The 19,613-nt window shown below is 51.9% G+C and overlaps 1 protein-coding gene across 1 annotated transcript; it reads left to right on the forward strand.

Annotated features, from left to right (window-relative positions):
- The first annotated feature begins 1,099 nt into the window (after positions 1-1,099).
- On the forward strand, positions 1,100-17,724 carry LOC110288570 (CD177 antigen). Its single transcript, XM_021154885.2, has 17 exons — positions 1,100-1,177; positions 1,270-1,413; positions 1,626-1,811; positions 3,071-3,190; positions 3,420-3,536; positions 4,820-4,960; positions 5,197-5,382; positions 6,895-7,014; positions 7,169-7,294; positions 9,153-9,287; positions 9,401-9,586; positions 10,853-10,972; positions 11,123-11,242; positions 15,227-15,373; positions 16,235-16,420; positions 16,512-16,643; positions 17,268-17,724. Exons 1-17 carry the CDS (start codon positions 1,126-1,128, stop codon positions 17,501-17,503), a joined length of 2,454 nt encoding a protein of 817 aa, XP_021010544.1. The 5' UTR covers positions 1,100-1,125; the 3' UTR covers positions 17,504-17,724.
- Positions 17,725-19,613: the final 1,889 nt, after the last annotated feature.

Raw genomic sequence — 19,613 nt, forward strand, 5'->3', positions numbered from 1 at the left:
TGGGATTCTTGTAGTACTTGGAAACAGGTGCCACACAGGCGGCTAAAGAGGAAAGAGCCACGGGGTTACCAGGAATCAGGATGTCCCCAGCTTTATTGTGAAAGGAGCTGGGTCTGAGACAGGAGGCTGGATCTGGACTTCCGAGTCTGAGGAAGGAGGGTTGCAGCCTGGAGCTATGGGTCTGAAGGAGGAGGGCCAGGGTCTGTACTCCTAAATTTGAGGGAGGGCGTTTGGTGTCTAAATCCCTAGGGCCGAGGGAAAGAAGGTTGGGGCCTAGACTCCCAGCTCTGAGGGACATTGTTGGGGTCTGGACCCTTGGGTTAGTAGTGTTGTAGCTTGTCAAAAGACCCTCACTCACATAAAGACCACAGAGACCGCCATTGTTGCAATACACATGAGGATTTTACTTATCCAACATGTTGGGGAACCTCCTCTCAGCACACAGACTGGAGAGGAGACCCAGGACAAAGAAAGAACACACTTTTTATACCTTTGTAAGGGCTGGACATAGGCACCAGGGTAGTTTGGCTTATTTTAATTGGTGTAGCCAATACCCTTTTTAGACATTGGTTGGTTTGTATAGGGTGACTCTCATTTTGTCTGGCCTTGAGGTTTTTAGTGTGTGAAGCAGAGCAAGGGAATTTTTAATCTTGTTTTGGAAGCTTAGTAATCTTGACCAGTAAAACTATGTTTTTACATTTGTTTAGTCAGCCAGCTTCCTTATCTGGCTCTGCACTTGGCCTGCTAGGACAATTTGGAAACTCCTTTAGAAGGGAGAAGGTACTGGGTAGTCTTGAATTTATTTTGGATATTACAGTAGCAAGAAGGCTGAGACCAGGCTCTTCAAGCCTGAGGGAAGAGTGTTTACCCCTGGTTCTAGGGGATAAAGGCTGGAGTTTGTACTCCTGCATCCGAGGAACGATGGGGCTGGTTATGTACTTTTCAGTGGGGGGGTGGGGTGGGGGAGGAAGTACTATCCAAACAGCCTAGTCTTTCTTACAGTAGATTAAGGGTGGAGCCCCCTCCCCCCATTTCCTGGGCTGCCTTGGGTAATACGGTGTATAAAAAGTGTTGCGTTTCCTGCTTGAAGAGCACTGGAGAAATTTCCAGCCACAGGCTGGTATCATGAATCCTATACCAGTGCTGACCCTTCTGGGGGTCACGATCTTGCTACCCTGTGCGTAAGAAAGCCAGCCCAGGAAGTGGGTATCTGTTCCAGGGAGTGGCATAAGGTAACCAGCTGAAACGGAGCTGTTCATCCCATCCCAGGTGTCCCAGCTCTGACCTGCCAGAAAAGCGAAGCACAGGCTGTGAGGAATGTGGCAGAGCTGCCTCTCAGGTGGTGGGGAGCTGGTGAGAAAACCTGCGAGGTTGGCGAGGGTTGCCAAGACTTGATAATGCTCCTGTATAATGGTAAGAACAATCTCCCTGTAAAGACCTGCTCCACTGCCCTCAGGCCTCCTGCATCCATCGGAGGAACTCTTCCTTAGCCGCAGGAGCCACCCGTCCAGGCCCAGTCCCCTCTTCTCTAGTGTCTCACCTACATCAGGGTGCACAACCTCGCTCCAGGACCCTGACATTCCAATCCTCTGCCTTCAGTTACCTGCCTTCCCTTCTCCATCCAGGACCCAAGGTCAACTTGGTGATCATCAAGGGCTGCACCAAGGTTGAGGACCAAGAGCCGCAGGTGATCTGGCTCAGGACAGGCCCTGGGCTCTCTGTGGTGTCCTACACCCATGTGTGTCGCCATGGTGACCTCTGCAATGATGTGAACAGCACTAAGATACTTGAGGACCTACCTACACCCACAGGTGCCTCGGGGAGGAAGAATGGTGGGAGAGGCTGGGAGGGGAGGGGAAGGCTGGGGAGAGATTGTCATAGGAAGGGGAGGGAGGCTGTGAGATAGAAGGGACCACGTGGGGTTACTCTTTGACACCGAGCTCCCTGGCTCTATCCCACACTTGACTGTGACTTTGTCCTTTTCCCCTCTTCCAATTCACTCAGCCTCCTTCTCTTCTCACCCACTCTTCCCTGCCTCCTGCCTCAGAACACTTCTGCCAGCACTTTACAACAGTGTGGGAGCCATGAGCTGGCCATAGTTTCTGATGTCAACTCCCACCCCCTGGCCCACCCCAGCTCTTCCAGCACAGCCCTTTCTTTCATGTGTCTGGGATCCGTTCTGTGGCGACTCTCACAAAGGGCTTTCTGTGTTTCCTTTACATAAGGGGCATTGCCCTCCAACTTTGTTGTTTGATTGGATTTTGTATGACAATGTGGGTGTACCCATGTTTCTGTGTGTACAGGTGTGTGTGAATATGTATAGGAGCCAGAGGCCTCAGAAAGCATCCAGTTAATGTCTTTGAAACAAGGTTTCTCAATGGAACCTGGAGCTAGCTCACAGATTAGGTGAGGATGGCTGACCAGCAAGCCTCAGGAATCCACTTGCCTCTGCCTCTGCCTCTGCCTCTGCCTCTGCCTCTGCCTCTGCCTCTGCCTCTGCCTCTGCCTCTGCCTCTGCCTCTGCCTCTGCCTCTGCCTCTGCCTCTGCCTCTGCCTCCACCTCTTACATATCAGGATTATCAGTGGGCTAATGTACCTGCCTTCATACATGGGTGCTGGAAAGTTGAAACAGGTCCTCATGTTTCCAAGGAATGTCTCCTCAGCCCTGGCCTGGAACGTCTCACTGCCTTTACTGTTGTTGGGGTGAAGGTGGGCTGGAAGGACTTGCTCAACCAATGTTTATTTTCTTTCACTATTTTGCAGAAGCTGTGGGCGAAACTATGGCTTCATTCTAGGGCACCCTCCTTTCCTTGGCCTAGTCTCGTCTATGCCTATCTCAAAAGCCCCTTCTCCATCCATGCCTTCCTCAGGCCCAGAGTCACTGCTGCTCTCCCCATGACCTCTGTCCTTGATCCCTCCCAACTAGATCACAGCCTGATTTCCCCTGAGGCAGCTGGAGCTGTCTGAGGGGAGCCCCAGGAGGGCACGTTGGGAAAACCGAGTGGGGAAGAGGCATCTGAACCAAACCAAGGGCCTTCCCGCTGCCCCTCACCGAATCTGTTGCCTCCAGTCCCAGGGTCCCTGCGATGCCCACTCTGCCTTTCTAATGACAGCTGTGAGAATGCCCCAGAGCAGCTCTGCCCTGCAGGAAGCACACACTGCTACGATGGAGTTCTCAGGCTCAGGGGAGGTAAGCCTGGACACGGGGACCCTGTGAGAGTGAACCGGACATAGATGATTGACATATGAGTGTCAAAGGTAAACTGAGGTTGGGTGTGGAACCTACAAGAAATTAGGACTTGTCTACTGCAGAAATTAGATTTGCCTGAGACTTGGATAGTTCTACATCAGCTCTCTCTCTCTCTCTCCCTCCCTCCCTCCCTCCCTCCCTCCCCTCTTCTCCTCGCTCCCTTTCCTAGATGGCATCAGGACCAATCTCAAGGTGCAGGGCTGCATGTCCCAGCCAGACTGCAACCTGCTTAATGGCACCCAGGCGATTGGGACCTTGTATATGAGCGAAAACTGTGATCTTATAGGTGAGTCAAACCTGTAAAGCACTGAGTCCTTAAAGCTGCGGAGCGAGGCCAGACATTCCCCAAATCCAGCCGCTTATCACTCACTGTAAGTACGTGGGTGGGGTTGGGGGGACTGACTCTTTGGGGTGACTGGAGGGCTGGAGAGTGTGTCTGCAAGAGATGTGCAGTTGAGAGAAGAAGGGGATGTGGTCACGGTCAGAACGAAAGGAGCAGGTGCCTCGGCTAACATTGAATCAGATCTGGGTTCTCTAAATCTGGGCCAGGAGGAGAAAGGCTAAGAAGTTCAGAATCACCTGCTGGCGTTTCTGTGAGGGTGACGGGTTACTCCGCAGCATGGACTAGGGAAGCCTAGGTCTCCTGGAAGAGGTTTGTTTTAATGTGTGTGTGTGTGTGTGCGTGTGTATGTTCATGTGCACATATGTGTGGAGGTCAGAGGACAGCCTTAGACATCATTCTTAGAAACACCACCTGCCTCCTTTGAGGCGTGATCTCTCAAGGATCTGGAGCTTGCCGATTAGGCTAGACTTGCTGGTCAGTGAGACCCAAGAATCTACCTGCGTTTGCTCCCCTAGCATGAGGATACCAGGCAGGTACCACAAACACAGCTTTTTGAGGAGGGTTTTTTTGTTTGGTTGGTTTTTTGTTTTTGTTTTTGTTTTTGTTTTCGAGACAGGGTTTCTCTGTATAGCCCTGGCTGTCCTGGAACTCACTTTGTAGACCAGGCTCGCCTCGAACTCAGAAATCCGCTTGCCTCTGCCTCCCGAGTGCTGGGATTAAAGGCGTGCGTCACTACGCCCGGCTTGGTTTTGTCTTTTTTAGATGTTTTGTTTTTATGTGTGAAGGTTCAGGTTCCCAGAGAGGCCAGAAAAGAATGCCCTGGAGCAGGTGCTATAGGTGGCCATGAGCTGTCTGTTGTGGGTGCTGGGATCCGAACTCAGGTCCTCTGCAAGAGGAGCCACCTGTCCATCCCTGACACATACTTAGCCTTCCCATGAGCACTGGACATGGACTTAGGACCTTTTGCTTGCATAGCACGCACTTCACCAATGGAACCACATCTTCCCAGCTTGGTGTGGATCTTTACCCAACTTGATGGAAAAGCTTGAAAGATGCAGGCTAGATGCCACGTACGCCAAGGAGTCCGGCTTTGGGGAGTATCAGAGATGGTCCACACAACGGACCAACTTGTTAGTGTTTATAATGCATCATGACCCACCAGGAAGGAGTTTCCTGGGGCCTGGAGCTGGGGAAGCTGCTAAGGTGGATTTGATCTCCCTACCCAGGTCCACAGGCTGTGGATTGCAATAGTGGGAGATTGGAAACCGTGAGGAATGTATCAGATCTGCACTTGAGCTGGACGACTGGCTGGCAAACCTGTGAGGCTGGCGAGGGGTGTTATGAAACAGTGATGCTAATACAAAATGGTGAGAAGAACCTCCACTCATCTCACTAGGCCCTCCCCAAACATCCTGGGATGGACCCCATAGCTCACCCCCAAGGCCCTGGTATCATGAGCAGGTGCATCCTCTCCTGTCAGTTCCGCCTGGTCAGTTCCGCCTGGTCAGTTCCTCGCTGGGAAGGAAAGCACCTCCCACTAGGCAGTGGGAGGTCTTGGGAGGTCAGTCTGTACTTCAATCAATCAGTCGCCTTCTCTTGCCAGGACATGAATTTCACATGGTTCTCACTAAGGGATGTACTAGGGATATGAACAAAAAGGCTCAGCTCACCAAGCATAGAACAGGCCCAGGGATCTCCATCGTCTCCTACGTGCATGTGTGCCGCGACAAGGACTTCTGTAATGACCTGTCTTCAACAGACACTCTTTGGACCCCACCCCCTGACACAGGTACCAGGGGAGGTAAATCCCTGGAGAAGGGAAAGGGGCTGTCTGAAGGAAATACAGGACTGTGAGGTAGAAGTAAAAACACAGGGTCTATTTATTTTATTGTAATTTTTTTATTTTTGATGGTACTGAAGATAGAATGTAGGGCCTTGTAATATCCTAGGTTAACTGATCTCTACCACTGAGTCACACCCCCCCAGCCCCTCACTGACGGATCCTAGACAGGGGCTCTACCACTGAGCCATGCCCCCAGCCCCTCACTGGGGGATTCAAGGCAGGGGCTCTACCACTGAGCCACGCCCCCAGCCCCTCACTGGGGGATCCTAGACAGGGGCTCTACCACTGAGCCACGCCCCCAGCCCCTCACTGGGGGATTCTAGGCAGGGGCTCTACCACTGAGCCACGCCCCAGCCCCTCACTGGGGGATTCTAGGCAGGGGCTCTACCACTGAGCCACACCCCCAGCCCCTCACTGGGGGATTCTAGGCAGGGGCTCTACCACTGAGCCACGCCCCCAGCCTCTCACTGGGGGATTCTAGGCAAACACCACTGAATAATATCCTCACCCTTGAGGCTGCTTAAAATCACCACCACCAACTCCACCAGCTGGAATCTGTTAGCTCCCTCCACCTTGACCTTCAGTACTTGCACAGCCTTCAGGTCCCTCCATGGTCTCTCCCTGTGAACTCTTCTGTGGTTCCTTCCTGTATACTTCTCCCTCCTATGCTGGTCATGTCTTTATGCACCTTATTAATACCTCTGGCCTCTTCCCCCAACAATTTTGGAATAGGAGACTGAGTTGGTTTCCTGATTCTGAGCCATCTCAGAGAGGCCGTGCTCCCACCGTGCTCTTTCCACCTTCTCTGAGGCTGATTTGGATCCCGGATGGCACATTTAGTGTGTTTTGCGTTTCTCCTTCCTATTGAATATTATTCTAGAACATTCCCTTCTCATTGCTTGGCATTAGAAATAGTTCAAAGCAATGCTTTGCATCTCTCTATTCTGAAGTTCTCTTAAGAACAGAGCAGCTGACTTTCTCTTAGTTATTTTATAGAAGTTGGGAGTCAATGGGGCAGGGTTGGGCGGTGAAGAGATGGCTCAGTAATTAAGAAAGGACCCAAGTTCAGTTCCCAGCACCCACCTGGGGTGGCTCACATCTTCCTGTAACTCTAGTCCCGAAGAACATGAAGTGTGGGTGCCTACACACACATGCAAATCAGTCTCCCCTACACACAAATACACATAACCAAAAAAATACAAATCAATCGTACCCCCATTCTTCCTTGTTTAGGTTCACGTCTCTGAGCAGCTTATAGTCTCCTCCCAGACCTCACCTTGGAGAATAGTACTCTGGTGCTCTGGGCCCCAGGGTCTCCCTGGCTGCAGCTCAAATTCCCTGCATCTGGGCGTACACAGAGAGACTGAGGCATACTGGGGGATGAGTTGTGGGGTGTGTGTGGCTCTGAACCAAATCCAGAAACCTCCCACTGCCCCTCACTGCTTCTGCTGCTTCCAGTGCTAGGGACCCTGCGCTGCCGACACTGCCTTTCGACCCGCAGCTGTGCGAGTGCATCCGAGCAGGTCTGCCCCGTAGGCAGCACACACTGCTACAGTGGAGTCCTCAGCCTCAGGGGAGGTAAGCTTAGACCCAGGGACTCTGGGGGACTGAACATGGTGAGCTTCAAGGTGTGTGGAGCCAGTCTTCCAGAGTTGGGCTAGCCTCTGAGGCTCCCATGGTCTGTGTGTGCGTGCGCAAGCATCTCTATCTCTCCGCTCTCCTCCTATCTTAGGAGGGGTCATTTCTGATCTGAAGGTACAGGGATGCATATCGCAGTCCCAGCCAGGATGCAACCTGCTCAATGGTACCCAGACAATCGGACCCATGGATGTGCGTGAGGACTGCGGTCGTCAGTTAGGTGAGTTGTGTGTGGAAAAACAAGGCCGAGCCCTCTACTTCAGCCTCCTAGCAAAAGGAAACCATCAACAGAGGTTACCCACAGTGGCCATTTAGATGAACATCACTCACTCCAGTGTGTGCCCTTGAGACTCTCCAGAGGCTTCAAGGTTGGGACCAAGCAGAGACTGTGACTCAGGGGACAAGAAGCCATTGAGAGATGCTTTAAGTGACTCTGGACCAGTGATTGATGAGGTGGCTTAGTGGGCATAACCCCTACTGACCTAAGTTCTATCCCTGAAACCCACATGGTGGAAGGAGAGAATTCACCCCAAGTTGTCCTCTGTGCCTCAGCTGTATGCTGTGATGTGCACACGCCCATAGAGTAAATAAATGTAATTAAACAAAACAAAACCGTGATCCTGACCCGGGTGAGCCTGTCTATGTGGGAGATGTATGGGAAGAATGTTGGGGTGCAAGGTGGTCTCTCTGCACAGGGTTCCATGCCGGTGCCAGTGCAGAGGCCCCGGCAGCGTTGGTTCTCTCGGCGGGTGCTTCTTTCTGATTGCATCCTTTTGTAATCTGTCTTTACCGTATATTCATTGGATGGGGCAATGGGTTCCACAAGGGCATTTCCTTGTCAAATGTTCTTTCCTTCCTGTCCCCTCTTTCCTCTTTTGAAGTCACTTCCCAAGGAGTCCCCTTTCTTCCTTTAAGTCATACGTATTTATGCATGTGTGTATGTATGTGTTCTAACATATGAGAGGACATATGAAATGTTTGTCTTTCTGAGTCCTGCCTATTTTATTTAATATAATGATCCTGCGGTTTGCTTGCTTGTTTTTTTTTTCTTTTGTTTTACAAATGACATTTCTTTCTTGCTCTTTTAAGTTTAACAATGTATTTCATTACTACGAATGTAATGAATTCTTATATAACCGGGAGTGTGATGTGTGTTGGTATATGCACACTAGGCTGGCTGGCCCCCATTCCCAACATTCACCATCTCTACTGCCAAATGCTGGGTTTTATGGGATACTATGGATTGGAACTCAGGTCCTCTAACTTTTAGAGTAAGCACTCATGCATGCCTGAAGCCTCGGGCTCCATCCTCAGCAAAGGAAGCCCACCATGGCGGCATGTGCCTGCCATCCCTGCTCTCAAGAGTTAGAGGCAGGGGGCTCAGAAGTTCAAGGTTTTCCCTGGCTATACAGTAAGTCTGAGACTAGCCTGGGCTACACGAGAGCCTGTCTCAGAGGAAAACAATTCCACGGTGTGCATACGCCACCCACATTCCTACAAGCTTGACTTTGGGTGACCTTGGGTCTCTGCCTTCTATATGACAAACTTCCATTCTCTCCTCCATCTTCAGGCATCCTCACCCACAGGACTGTGCAACCCCAGTGGCCTTGCTTTATAGAAATGAAAATCAGAGAGACCCAAGGGTCCTTTAGGTACATGCAGAAGGCGTAAGGGCTAAGAGGGGACTCTAGAGCACCCCACAATGCACTCAAGAGCATTGCCTGTTGCGCACAGGGTGGAGCAGAATACCGTGGCCTGCCTCCTTAATGATCTGTAATGACAGTAAGGCAACTGGGAGCCAAAGCAGGGAAGGAAGATCCAGTAGGGATCCTGGCTTGCCAGGTCTTCTCAGACTCTGCCTCAGTTTCCTCTTCTGGGAAACCAGCATTAATCTCTGTGTCAGCTCATTTTTCCCCACAGCTAGACCCTGAGACTCATGGGCATGGATTGGATGTGTCCAGCACCAAGGCTTCCTGCCTTGAGCAGCACGAGAGAAGATTCTGGCAGGGTCCCCTTGCTGCTGCCTGTGAACGAAGTCCCTTACTGAGAGGAATTTTCTCTCTTCTTTCTCACTGCAGATGCTCTGAAATGCCAGCATGGGACACTGAAGACTGTGAAGGATATATCGGAGCTGCCTCTCCAGTGGACGGCTGGCCAGAAAATCTGTAATGTGGGTGAAGGCTGCCAAGACACACTGATGATGATAGAGAACGGTAGGAAGCCCCTCTGCGCAGAGACCCACCCCTTATGCTTGGCCCTGCTCCCTTATTTCTACTGGGCAACAGCCCTGACCTCCACCCAAGCCTGACCACTTCTATCTGCCCAGGAGAGCAGGTGAACTTGGTTCTCACGAAAGGCTGCACTACCGCAAAGGACCAAGAGGCCAAAGTCACGGAGCACAGAACTGGACCAGGGCTATCTGTCACCTCCTACACCCGAGTGTGCCGTGAAAAAGACTCCTGCAATGACCTGTCTACCACAGCCCCTCTCTGGGCTCCACCTCCTGTGACAGGTGCCTGAGGACATTAGAAGGAAGCTGGCTGTGAGGGAGAAATGGAGGCAGGGTTCCAGCGGAAGAGTGCAGGGGCAAGAAATCTACGAACACTATACATGTTGTACACTTCCCGGAGAGCAGCCAGCCAGCTCATTCCCTCCACTTTACCTCACATTCTCCACAGCCCACTGCCCACCTCCCCTCCTCTCCATGGCTCTCCCTTCTCCATTCCTTTGATTCCCTAAGATCTGCACTTCCCTGAGACCCACAGTAATTCTAAACTCCCCTGGCCGACTGCTTCCAGCAATCCTGAATGAAGTGGATTTTCTTACTTTTTAAAAAATGATCCTTTTTAGTTGTGTTAGAGTGTGAGTATGCATGTATGTGCAGACACCTGCAGAGGCCAGGAGAGAACACTGGATCCCCTGGAGGTGGGGTTATAGGTCGTTGTGAGACTCCGGCCATGGGTGCTAGCAGTCAGCCTTGGATCCTCTAGAAGAGCATTATCCAGTCTTAACTGCTGAGCCATCTCTTGATCTCCCCAGATCACCTTGTATGCTTCTCTTCACGTATCATATTTAATCATGAGTCAGGGTTGCCTGTGTGCACCACTGAGTGTGCACAGCCTTTGTGAGTCCGGTTTGTTCCCCAACACATGGGTCCCAGGGGTTACATTCAGGCCATCTGGCTTGGTGGCAGGCATGTCACCTGCTAAGCCATCTCTGTGATCATCTGGGTGGGTTTTCTAATGAAGCCCCAGTCTCACACTCTGGCCCTGACCAAGCCTGGTTTCCAGCCTCTTTTCCCTCTTGCCATCTGGATGTGTTTGCTTCATTCACATCTCATTCAAGAATGTTGCATTTCTTCTGCCTCCTGGGCACTGGGCTGGAACTCTCCACTCTCCTTGTCTGCTGTTAAGCTGGCTGGCTTCGTGTTTCTGTGTTCTCTGGAGTAATTGGGGATGCAGGTATTTTCTTCAACTATTCAGCAAAAGTTGTGTGTAAAGCTTCCTGGCCTTCCTCAGCCCTTCCTCCCCTGACTTATCTATGTCAGATAAGTCTCAGCAATCCCCACATGCTCTTCCTGCATTCCAGGGTCTCTGCAGGCCTCCCAGTCCTCTTGTTCACCTGCTACCACAGCCCCAGTGCCCTGTAGCTGGGCCTGTATGAGAGGAGCCCTGAAAGGCTCCTTAGAGAGACTGAAGCGTGTTGGGGAACTAAGAGGGCTGCCTGAATGCTAACCCAGAGCTTCCAGCTGTCCTTCCCTGTGTCTGTTGCTTCCCAGCCCCAGGGACCACACGCTGCCCTCTCTGCTTTTCTGAACAAGCCTGTGAGAATGCACCGGAGCAGGTCTGCCCCGCAGGCAGCACACACTGCTATAGTGGAGTCCTCAGCCTCAGGGGAGGTAAGCCTGGACATAGGGACCCTGGTGGACTGAACATGTTGAGCCTCAAGGAGTGTGGAGCGAGCCTCCCAGAGCTGGGCTAGCTTCTGAGGCTCGTGTGGTCTGTGTGTGTGCGAGCATCTCTGTCTCTCTGCTCTCCTCCTATCCTAGGAGGGATCATTTCTGATCTGAAGGTGCAGGGCTGTATGTCCCAGCCAGGATGCAACCTGCTCAAAGGCACCCAGACAATCGGACCCATGGATGTGAGTGAGCGCTGCAGTCCTCTGTCAGGTGAGCTGCATGTGGGAGAAATTAGGTCACACCTTGCACATCAACACCCACAGTTGTCAACTGAGGCTGGGCCACCCCTGTCCTTTAAATGAGTATTAACCACTTAGCCATGCACAAGAGAAGTGATGCCCCATGGAGGCTGGGAGGTGGGGGGCAAAGAGAGGGAGGTGTCCATTTGAAGGGGAAAGGCAGGGAGCACGGCCCAAGATGGGGAGGCAGGAGTCCATTGAGGGGGGCTTTAGATAATTTTGAGAAGAGCAAGCCTGCTCGACCTGATGTGTGAGAGGTTGGACATACGAGGGAGGACAGTTGGGGTACAACAGGGTCACTTCATGACTGGCACCTGGCAGGGTTCATCTGGGACTCGGGCGTTTATTTCTGATTACATTTCTACGCACCCTGACCTTTGGGCAGCCCTGATCTGCTTCCTTTAGACCAATCCCCCATTCTCTCCATCACTTTCATTCATATTTATCCACGAGGCTGCCTGCTCCCCAGGAAAGAAAATCACAGGATGAAGAGTCTTATCTCTTTGTACATGTGTGCCATTAACTCTTAAAGCCCCGCAGAGAAAGGGTTCCACACTGCCCCTAGCTAGAGCAGCTTAAGGGTATGGGCTGGAGGCCGCCGGCCTTTCGTGGACAAGACCTGAGTCAATCAGGTGGCCTGGGTGTGCATGCTGATGTGAGGCCTCGCAGGACCCTATGGTCCCCGCAGACCCCTCGGGTGAGTAACACCCCATCTGTGCCTAATGGGCCTCCTGGGCTGGGGGTGAGGAGAATCAGCCTGCTCATTCTGTAACAGTACAGAAAGAGGGGCTCAGAACTGACAGAAATGGATGCTGGTGTCAGAGGTTTTCATCTGGGAAGTGACCTGTCTTAGGTTTCTTGGTAGAAATGGCATGCCAGCGACAGGGGAGAGGGCTCTGTGGCTAAGAGAATTTTCTGTGCAAATATGAGGATCCGAACTCGGGTCCATAACCTCCACCTAAAAAGCTGGGTATGGCTGCGCACACACCTCTAACCTCGGTGCTGTGGGAGGCAGAGACAGGAGGATCATTGCAGCTTGCTGGTTGCCACCTATCTCCAGGTCAACGGGAGACACTGTCTCAAGGGAGGGAATAACATAGAAAATGATAGAAAAGGACATTTGACATTCTTGTCCAGACTTTGGACATGCATGTACAGCCACACATGTGCACATGCACACACACACAGCCACACATATACACATGCACACACACACAGCCACACATATGCACATGCACACACAGACACACGTGTGCATGCACACACAGAGACACACAAGTACACATGAACACACAGAGACACACACGGACACAGACACATATGTATATACACACAGAGACACAGACAGACAGACAGACACAGACACACATGTACACACACAGACACCGACAGACATACATATACACAGACAGAGACACACATGTACACATGTACACACATGTACACACACACATAGACACACACATATACACAGACAGATAGACAAACACACAGTACATACACACAGGCGTAGACATACATGTACACACATAGACACACATGTACACACAGACAGACACAGACACATATGTACACACACAGAGACAGACAGACACACAGACAGACACACGTACACACACACAAACACAACACATATGTGCACATGCACACCCAGACACAGACACACATGTACACACACATACAGACACAGACACATATGTACCCACGCACACACAGACACACAAAAACAGACACACACACATGCACACACATACACACACACTAAAATAGAAAATAAGTCTCAGCAGTGACATCTCAGTGCTCCCTGCCCTCTTCCTCTTTCTTGATGACACCTGAGCAGTTTGCCCACCCTGGCACATCCTTCTGTCTTCCATTGGTCCCTGACACCATGCATACCCCTAGCCTGAAGAGCTTTGTCTGAGGCATAGTAACCAGGAGGAAGAGGAAGGGGATGGGTCCATGAAGAAGTAGGGAGGTCAAGTCATGCAGGCTCCTGTGAGCCAGTTTAAGAAGTCAGACTTTTATTCAGAGGGAGATGGAGACCTGCCTGAAGTTTCTGCCTTCTCAGGGTTTCTCAGAGTTTTCCAGAGAGCAGATATGATTACCTAATGCTTTAGGAGGACCCAGGGGCTGTTGGGTGGTAACTAAGATGAGGACAAGTGAATAGTGCCCAGAGAGACCCACAACAGTCAGGGAAAGGCCTTGTGTCATCTTTGCTGGCTGGAGGCATTAGAGGTGGGGACTGTGCTCAGGATCTGCAGACTGTGCAGAGCAAGTCACACGGGGTTCCCTGGGGACAGCAACATGGGCTGCAGAGAAAGAATGGATGAGAATGGGGGCAGAGCTGCAGCTGGAGCAACTGGGGGAAAGGAGCCACCTTTGAGCAAGATGGGGAGGATGTGGGTGGGGTGGAGCAGAGAGTGCAGGTCTGGTTTGCAGGAGGAGGGCAGCTCAGAAATGATTTCAGCCTCCCACTTGGGCCACTGAGAGGGTTGGGGGTCCTTGTGGACAGCTGTCCCAACTCCAAATATTTCGCATGATGCTGGCACAGGTGATAATGTAATGATCCTGAGAGCTCCCTTAGGGAAGTCCCATGTTCAGGATCCTCAAACTAGATTGGTCAACCATGATGCTAAGGTGACAGCCAAGATTCTGAGTCCAGCTCTGCCACTTACTGCCTGGGTGACATTGGGCAGGCTCCACAACACCTCCTGCCTGCTGCCCTCCCTTGAGAATGCTGTCACTTGCTGGGGGCTGTAGTTAGGAGATGACACAGTTGAATCAACAGTGACTATAGGAGCTGGCTCTACAAACCCTGTGCTTCTGAGACAGAAGCCAGGGGCCACAGAGCAAAATGTGAGGATGGAGGGGGGGGGCTCATCCTTAGAGATCCATCTCCATATCCAGGCACAGAGCAGTACTCTGTGCTCACTACATATTGAGCAGTTTTGTTTGGAATCTAGGACTTTTCAGTGTAAGGAAATACAGTATGTCAGGGAGATGACTTTGTTGGTAAAGGGTCTGCAGCCCCAGAACTGGGGAAGACAGCTGGTCTTACAGATTACTGGGTCTGGCCAAAGGAGTGAGCACTATTAGACTCTGCTTCTGCCCTTAGGACATCAGGCACCACTGAGAGCCAGGCAAAGACAAGTTCTTCTCTATTGTAGGAAGTGAAATGACTCTTCTAAGCCATATTCAGTGACACAGTGGCTCTCTTTATTCGGGAGTAACAAGGGCTGACTAAACTGTGGGGAGTCGGTAGGGGTTTTCAAGGAGAGTGTACATTATTGGTGGGAGCTGAGATGCTGGGAATGTTCAATTTGCATGAAGAGGGATTCTGGGTGCTCGCCCCTGTAATTTGGCCATGAGGCTATGTGACTTCTAGGGCAGGCATTCAGGCCTGGAACAAAAAAAAAAGAGCAACCCTTAACTACTGCCAGCCTCAAGATGAGATTTTTAGGGTTCTTGCCCTTGCCCTTGGTAACATGGCTTACATGCCCCACAAGACCCTATCTCAAACAAGGAGATGAAGCCTGATGAAGGAAGACACTTGGCATTGACCCCTGAGGGCACGCTTCTGTGCACACACTTCTGCAAGCACCAACACAAACACACCCAGAAATATATGGCTCCAGGCCTCCTTCCTTGTTATTGTAGTGAGAACATGAAACCAGATGGGGATAGAGAACGCCCAGAGAGGGATCAGTGGAGAAGCAAGCCTTCCTCACGAGGCTCTGAGAGGAGGTCCTTGCAGGGGTTCAGGCAGTAACTGGGTGAGGAGGGCTGTAGGCCTGGAGGCTTTGAGTTCTCGGTCCCCCTTAATGCAAGGCAGGAATGTCACAGCCAGGGCATTGGGAGTATGTCAGGATGCGATGGCCTTCCCAGCCCAGAAGCTGCAGGGGCAGGCATGGTGGGCTCTGTGACTTCCATAAACCCAGGATTTTCCTCTCCACAGATACAACTGAGTTGTCCTGTTACAGGGGTGTGATGTTTGAGCTTGGCAATGACTTTGCGAAGAAACCTGTCAAGTGGACAGCACCAGGGTCTCAGGTGTGTGCGCCTGATGAGATTTGTCAAGAGACGCTGCTGCTCATAGATGTAGGTACGTGGGCTGAGCTGGAGGGTCACACTCCGGCACTGGGCCAGGCCAGTGCCCTGTAGATCCTGTCCAGCCTACTCACACCTGAGATCTCTGTCTGACTCCTCCCTCTGCACCTCATCTTGCTGAGCAGTTATATGTGGTAGCCCCATGCCCAGAGCTGAGAACGGTGCTGGGATGCAGAATTCCTAGTGACCTGGACCCTTTGAAGGAGTGCTGGGCTGGGGATGTGGTTCAGTAGCACAAAGCCCTGAACTTGATCTCCAGCCTCAGGTAAACTGGGTGTGCCTGTGATACCAGTGCTGGGAAAGAAGAGACATTTCCATTGAGATTCATTACCACCCTCAAGTGTATAGTGAATTCAAATCTAAGCTGGGCTATCTGAGACTGTCAAAGAGAAAGCAAGAGTGAGGCAAAGATCAAGAGAAACAGAGAAAAGAAGGGAGGGAGGGAGGCAAAGAAGGAGGGAAGGATGCTGAGTGCCTGTGTCAGGTTCTGCTAAGCCTGAGTCCTGCAGCTCTACAGGGAAGTGGGAAGGAGAGAGAAGCAGAGCCCAGGGAGCCAAGTGTGGTGTGAAGGGCAGAGTGTAGAGAGAAGCCCAGCAGGGGAGAGGAGATGCTGATCAGGGTAAGGTTGCAGCAAGGTGCAGGGGCTCAGTGTGTGGAGGGGCCTGGTAACAGGGTCTGCAAGGGGGCAGCACAGAGGGAGCCAGTCTGGAGCTGGTCTTTGGCAGATTCAGGATACGATCTGTGCTATTGTTCCTGTGGATTGTAGTCTCCCTATGATGAAGGGGCCCAAGAGCAAGGCTCCCAGTCCTTGCCTTTCTCCCCTTCTGATCCTGGTGCTCGCTGACATTCCCCACAGGAAAACAATCAGCCTTCCTGGGGAGCAAAGGCTGCAGCAGTCCTGGGGCGCAGGACAATATTGGTGTCTCCATATTCTCCCGGCTCCCTGGGATGCTGGTAGCTTCCTATACCAAATTCTGTTCTTCCCACCTGTGCAATGGAGCCGACAGCAGCAGTGTCCTTCTAAGCATCCTCCCTCGTCCAGGTATGGGATCCAGCGACACGGAGTCGGGAGTTAAGCCGGTGACTGTACTGTAGATGAGAGTATGCAACTCAACCCTTCTCTCTGTCCTCAGATGTTCCTCCCCCAGGAGATGTGCAGTGCCCCATGTGTGTAGAGTTATTTGGATCCTGCAGGAGCACTGACTCTGTCACCTGCCCTAAGGGTGCCACTCACTGTTATAAAGGTGACATTGCACTACAGGGAGGTGAGTGCAGATGGTTGGACCCCTGGACTGAAGGGCCTGGACTCTGGGATTTGAGGATGAGAGTTGTGCGCTAACTCCCAAGTCTGAGGGAGATGAGATGGGGCTGTCTCAGATGGAAGAGGCCTGGGTACTGGACACCTGGGTCTGAGGGAGGAGGTTGGGTCCTAGAGTCCTGGGTCTGAGGAAGGAGGGCTGGGGCCTGGACCCCTGGAACTGAGGGAGGAGGGCTGGGGCCTGGAGCCCTGGAACTGAGGGAGGAGGGCTGGGGCCTGGAGCCCTGGAACTGAGGGAGGAGGGCTGGGGCCTGGAGTCCTGGAACTGAGGGAGGAGGGCTGGGGCCTGGAGCCCTGGAACTGAGGGAGGAGGGCTGGGGCCTGGACCCCTGGGTCTGAGGAAGGAGGGTTTGGGCCTGGATCCCTGGAACTGAGGGAGGAGGTTGGGTCCTGGAGTCCTGGGTCTGAGGAAGGAGGGCTGGGGCCTGGACCCCTGGAACTGAGGGAGGAAGGGAGGGGTTAGAGTCACAGTCTGAAGGGTAGTGGTTCCGGTATCTGAGGTCTGGACTCATGGGTCTGAGTTTCCTGCACTGCTGAACTGTGCCACCCCTGACCTGTCCTCACCTTCCAGGTGGACTGACTACCAGAGTGAGCATTCAGGGGTGCATGGCCCCACCTATCAAACCTTTACTGGGTGACTCCAAAACAATCGGTATCTTCTCGGCAGAGGAGATCTCTGACTATCAACATGATGATGATGTTACCTCGGCCCCTTCCCTGGCCTGGACGTTACGGCTATCAGCCTGGATGTTAGGGCTATTGGCTCTTCTCAGCTCTTTGTATGCTGGGATCTGTCCTCTCTGCTGAACCCTTTTCCTGGCCATTCTTAATCCCTCTTGGCCACCCAGACCCAGCCCTCCTCTGACTTCAAAGACCTGAGGCTGGGCGCTGTCAGCCTGCGCTCTCAGGAGCCCTCATCCCTCACCCACACACTTCTGCCCCTCATGCTTAGACTTGGGAGCCACTGAACCCAGCCGGCTCCAGAGCAGACAGGCACACGTTGACCACATGTGGAAAATAAAGTTGCTGTTGTTTGTCCAAGTGCTGTGTTTCTCTGTGTGAGGAGCTGAGGGCTCACAGTGGGGTCCATGGCGAGTCTAGCTGCCAAGGCCCATCCTCCCCATATACACCCCACATCTTCTTGCCAACTGTCTTAGTCAGGGTTTCTATTCCTGCACAAACATCATGACCAAGAAGCAAGTTGGGGAGGAAAGGGTTTATTCAGCTTTCGCTTCCACATTGCTGTTCATCACCAAGGAAGTCAGGACTGGAACTCAAATAGGTTAGGAAGCAGGAGCTGATGCAGAGGCCATGGAGGGATGTTCCTTATTGGCTTGCTTCCCCTGGCTTGCTCAGCCTGCTCTCTTATAGAACCCAGGACTACCAGCCCAGGGATGGTACCACTCACAATGGGCCCTCCCACCTTGATCACTAATTGAGAAAATGTCTTACACTGGATCTCATGGGGGCATTTCCTCACCTGAATGAAGCTCCTTTCTGTGATAACTCCAGCTTGTGTCAAGTTGACACAAAACTAGCCAGTACACCAACTGTGGCTTCCCAGAGCCTCCTGGTGCTGCAGCAGGAAGTGCTGGATCTCACTGTAACCTGTCAGGGCAGGAGGCTGTGTCCCTCAGCTTCTTCCTCATCAGCCAGGGTCACAGCAAAGGGCTTTGCCTTACCTGAGCAGCAGGGTAAGAGGCTATAAGTGATACAAAGATCATGTTAATTGTCATGGGAGGAAAGATGAGCTGAAAAAAGGTTTTTCACCATTTCTTAGGGCCATTACACCATGTGAATGCTGCCGTGGTAGACTGGAGGAGGTGAGAATCAGGACACACACACACACCATCTTAGTTAGGGTTTCCATTGCTGTGAAGAAACACCATGACTAAGGCAACTCTTATAAAACAAAACATTTAATTGGGACTGGCTTACAATTTAGAGGCTTAGTCCAGTGTCATCATGGCAGTGAAGCATGACAGGGCTTAACCTGGCTCCCCAACAGCCTTTCACAGACCCTGGCTCTTGGGCTCCAGTTGACAAGGAATGGTGTTCACAGAAGGAACCCCCCATCTCAACAGTGAGTCGGACAGAGAGACAGACTAGTGACTGGAGGGGAAAGGCTTGGTGAGATCTCGGGGGAGGGGAGGGGGCGAGGGCCTGCAGAGCTGATGTTCCTTGCTAAGCTGTGTCTGCTGCATGCATCTGTCTCTGTTGGAGTGTGTCGGGCTTACGCAGCACCTGGTCAGCCTGTGCATCACTTTGTTACTAGACAGAGAATTACATTGTGGTGTATGTCAGCGACAAATCTGTCAGCGACAAATCGTGGGTGCCCTCCCTACAACTCAGACTGTTCCAGGCAAAGGTAGTTGCAGGATAATTCGAGTTTTTGATAAGCAACCTTACTTGATGAAATACTATTTCACATTCAGAGTTAGGTAAACCCCCCTCCTCCACTGCCTCGCAAAACCTGGCATAGATTTTTTTTGGTCATTATTTTTCTGTCTCTAACTGGACTTCTGAGTTACGGTTCATAAAAATGTCACTGGGGAGTTTTTATTTTTGTTGTTGTTTTTGCTGGGTATACTGGGTAGCACTGTAGCCTTGAGATAGACCTACTACTTCATGCAGATGTAGCCTTCATCCCTTACTTCCTTTGATGTCACTGGTATAGCAGTGGCCGCTTAGGACTGCACCTCACATAGCACGCGGTCTTAATGTGTTGCTGGGCTCGCTGCTGTTGTGAATGGTGCAGTGACCACTCGGGGCAGGCAGGAGTCCCCCAGGCACTCGCTGATGCTTTGTTCTTTGGCACAGCTGCAACCCATGGGGCTTCAGAGGGGGACATGCTGTTTCACATGGGTGCCAGCTCCTTGCTGCGAAGGAAGGAAGGGTTGACACTGTGTAGTTTCAG

Source organism: Mus caroli, unplaced genomic scaffold, assembly GCF_978045245.1.
Source record: "Mus caroli unplaced genomic scaffold, Mus_caroli_1 scaffold_8, whole genome shotgun sequence".
In the NCBI taxonomy this organism is placed as follows: Eukaryota; Metazoa; Chordata; class Mammalia; order Rodentia; family Muridae; genus Mus; species Mus caroli.

Excerpts from the sequence above, each read along its gene's own strand:
- LOC110288570 (XM_021154885.2), top strand. The coding sequence starts at position 1,126 with ATGAATCCTATACCAGTGCTGACCCTTCTGGGGGTCACGATCTTGCTA. Across the intron at positions 9,587-10,852 it reads GGCTCCACCTCCTGTGACAG|CCCCAGGGACCACACGCTGC; the intron begins GTGCCTGAGGAC and ends GTTGCTTCCCAG. Across the intron at positions 16,421-16,511 it reads AAGCATCCTCCCTCGTCCAG|ATGTTCCTCCCCCAGGAGAT; the intron begins GTATGGGATCCA and ends CTCTGTCCTCAG.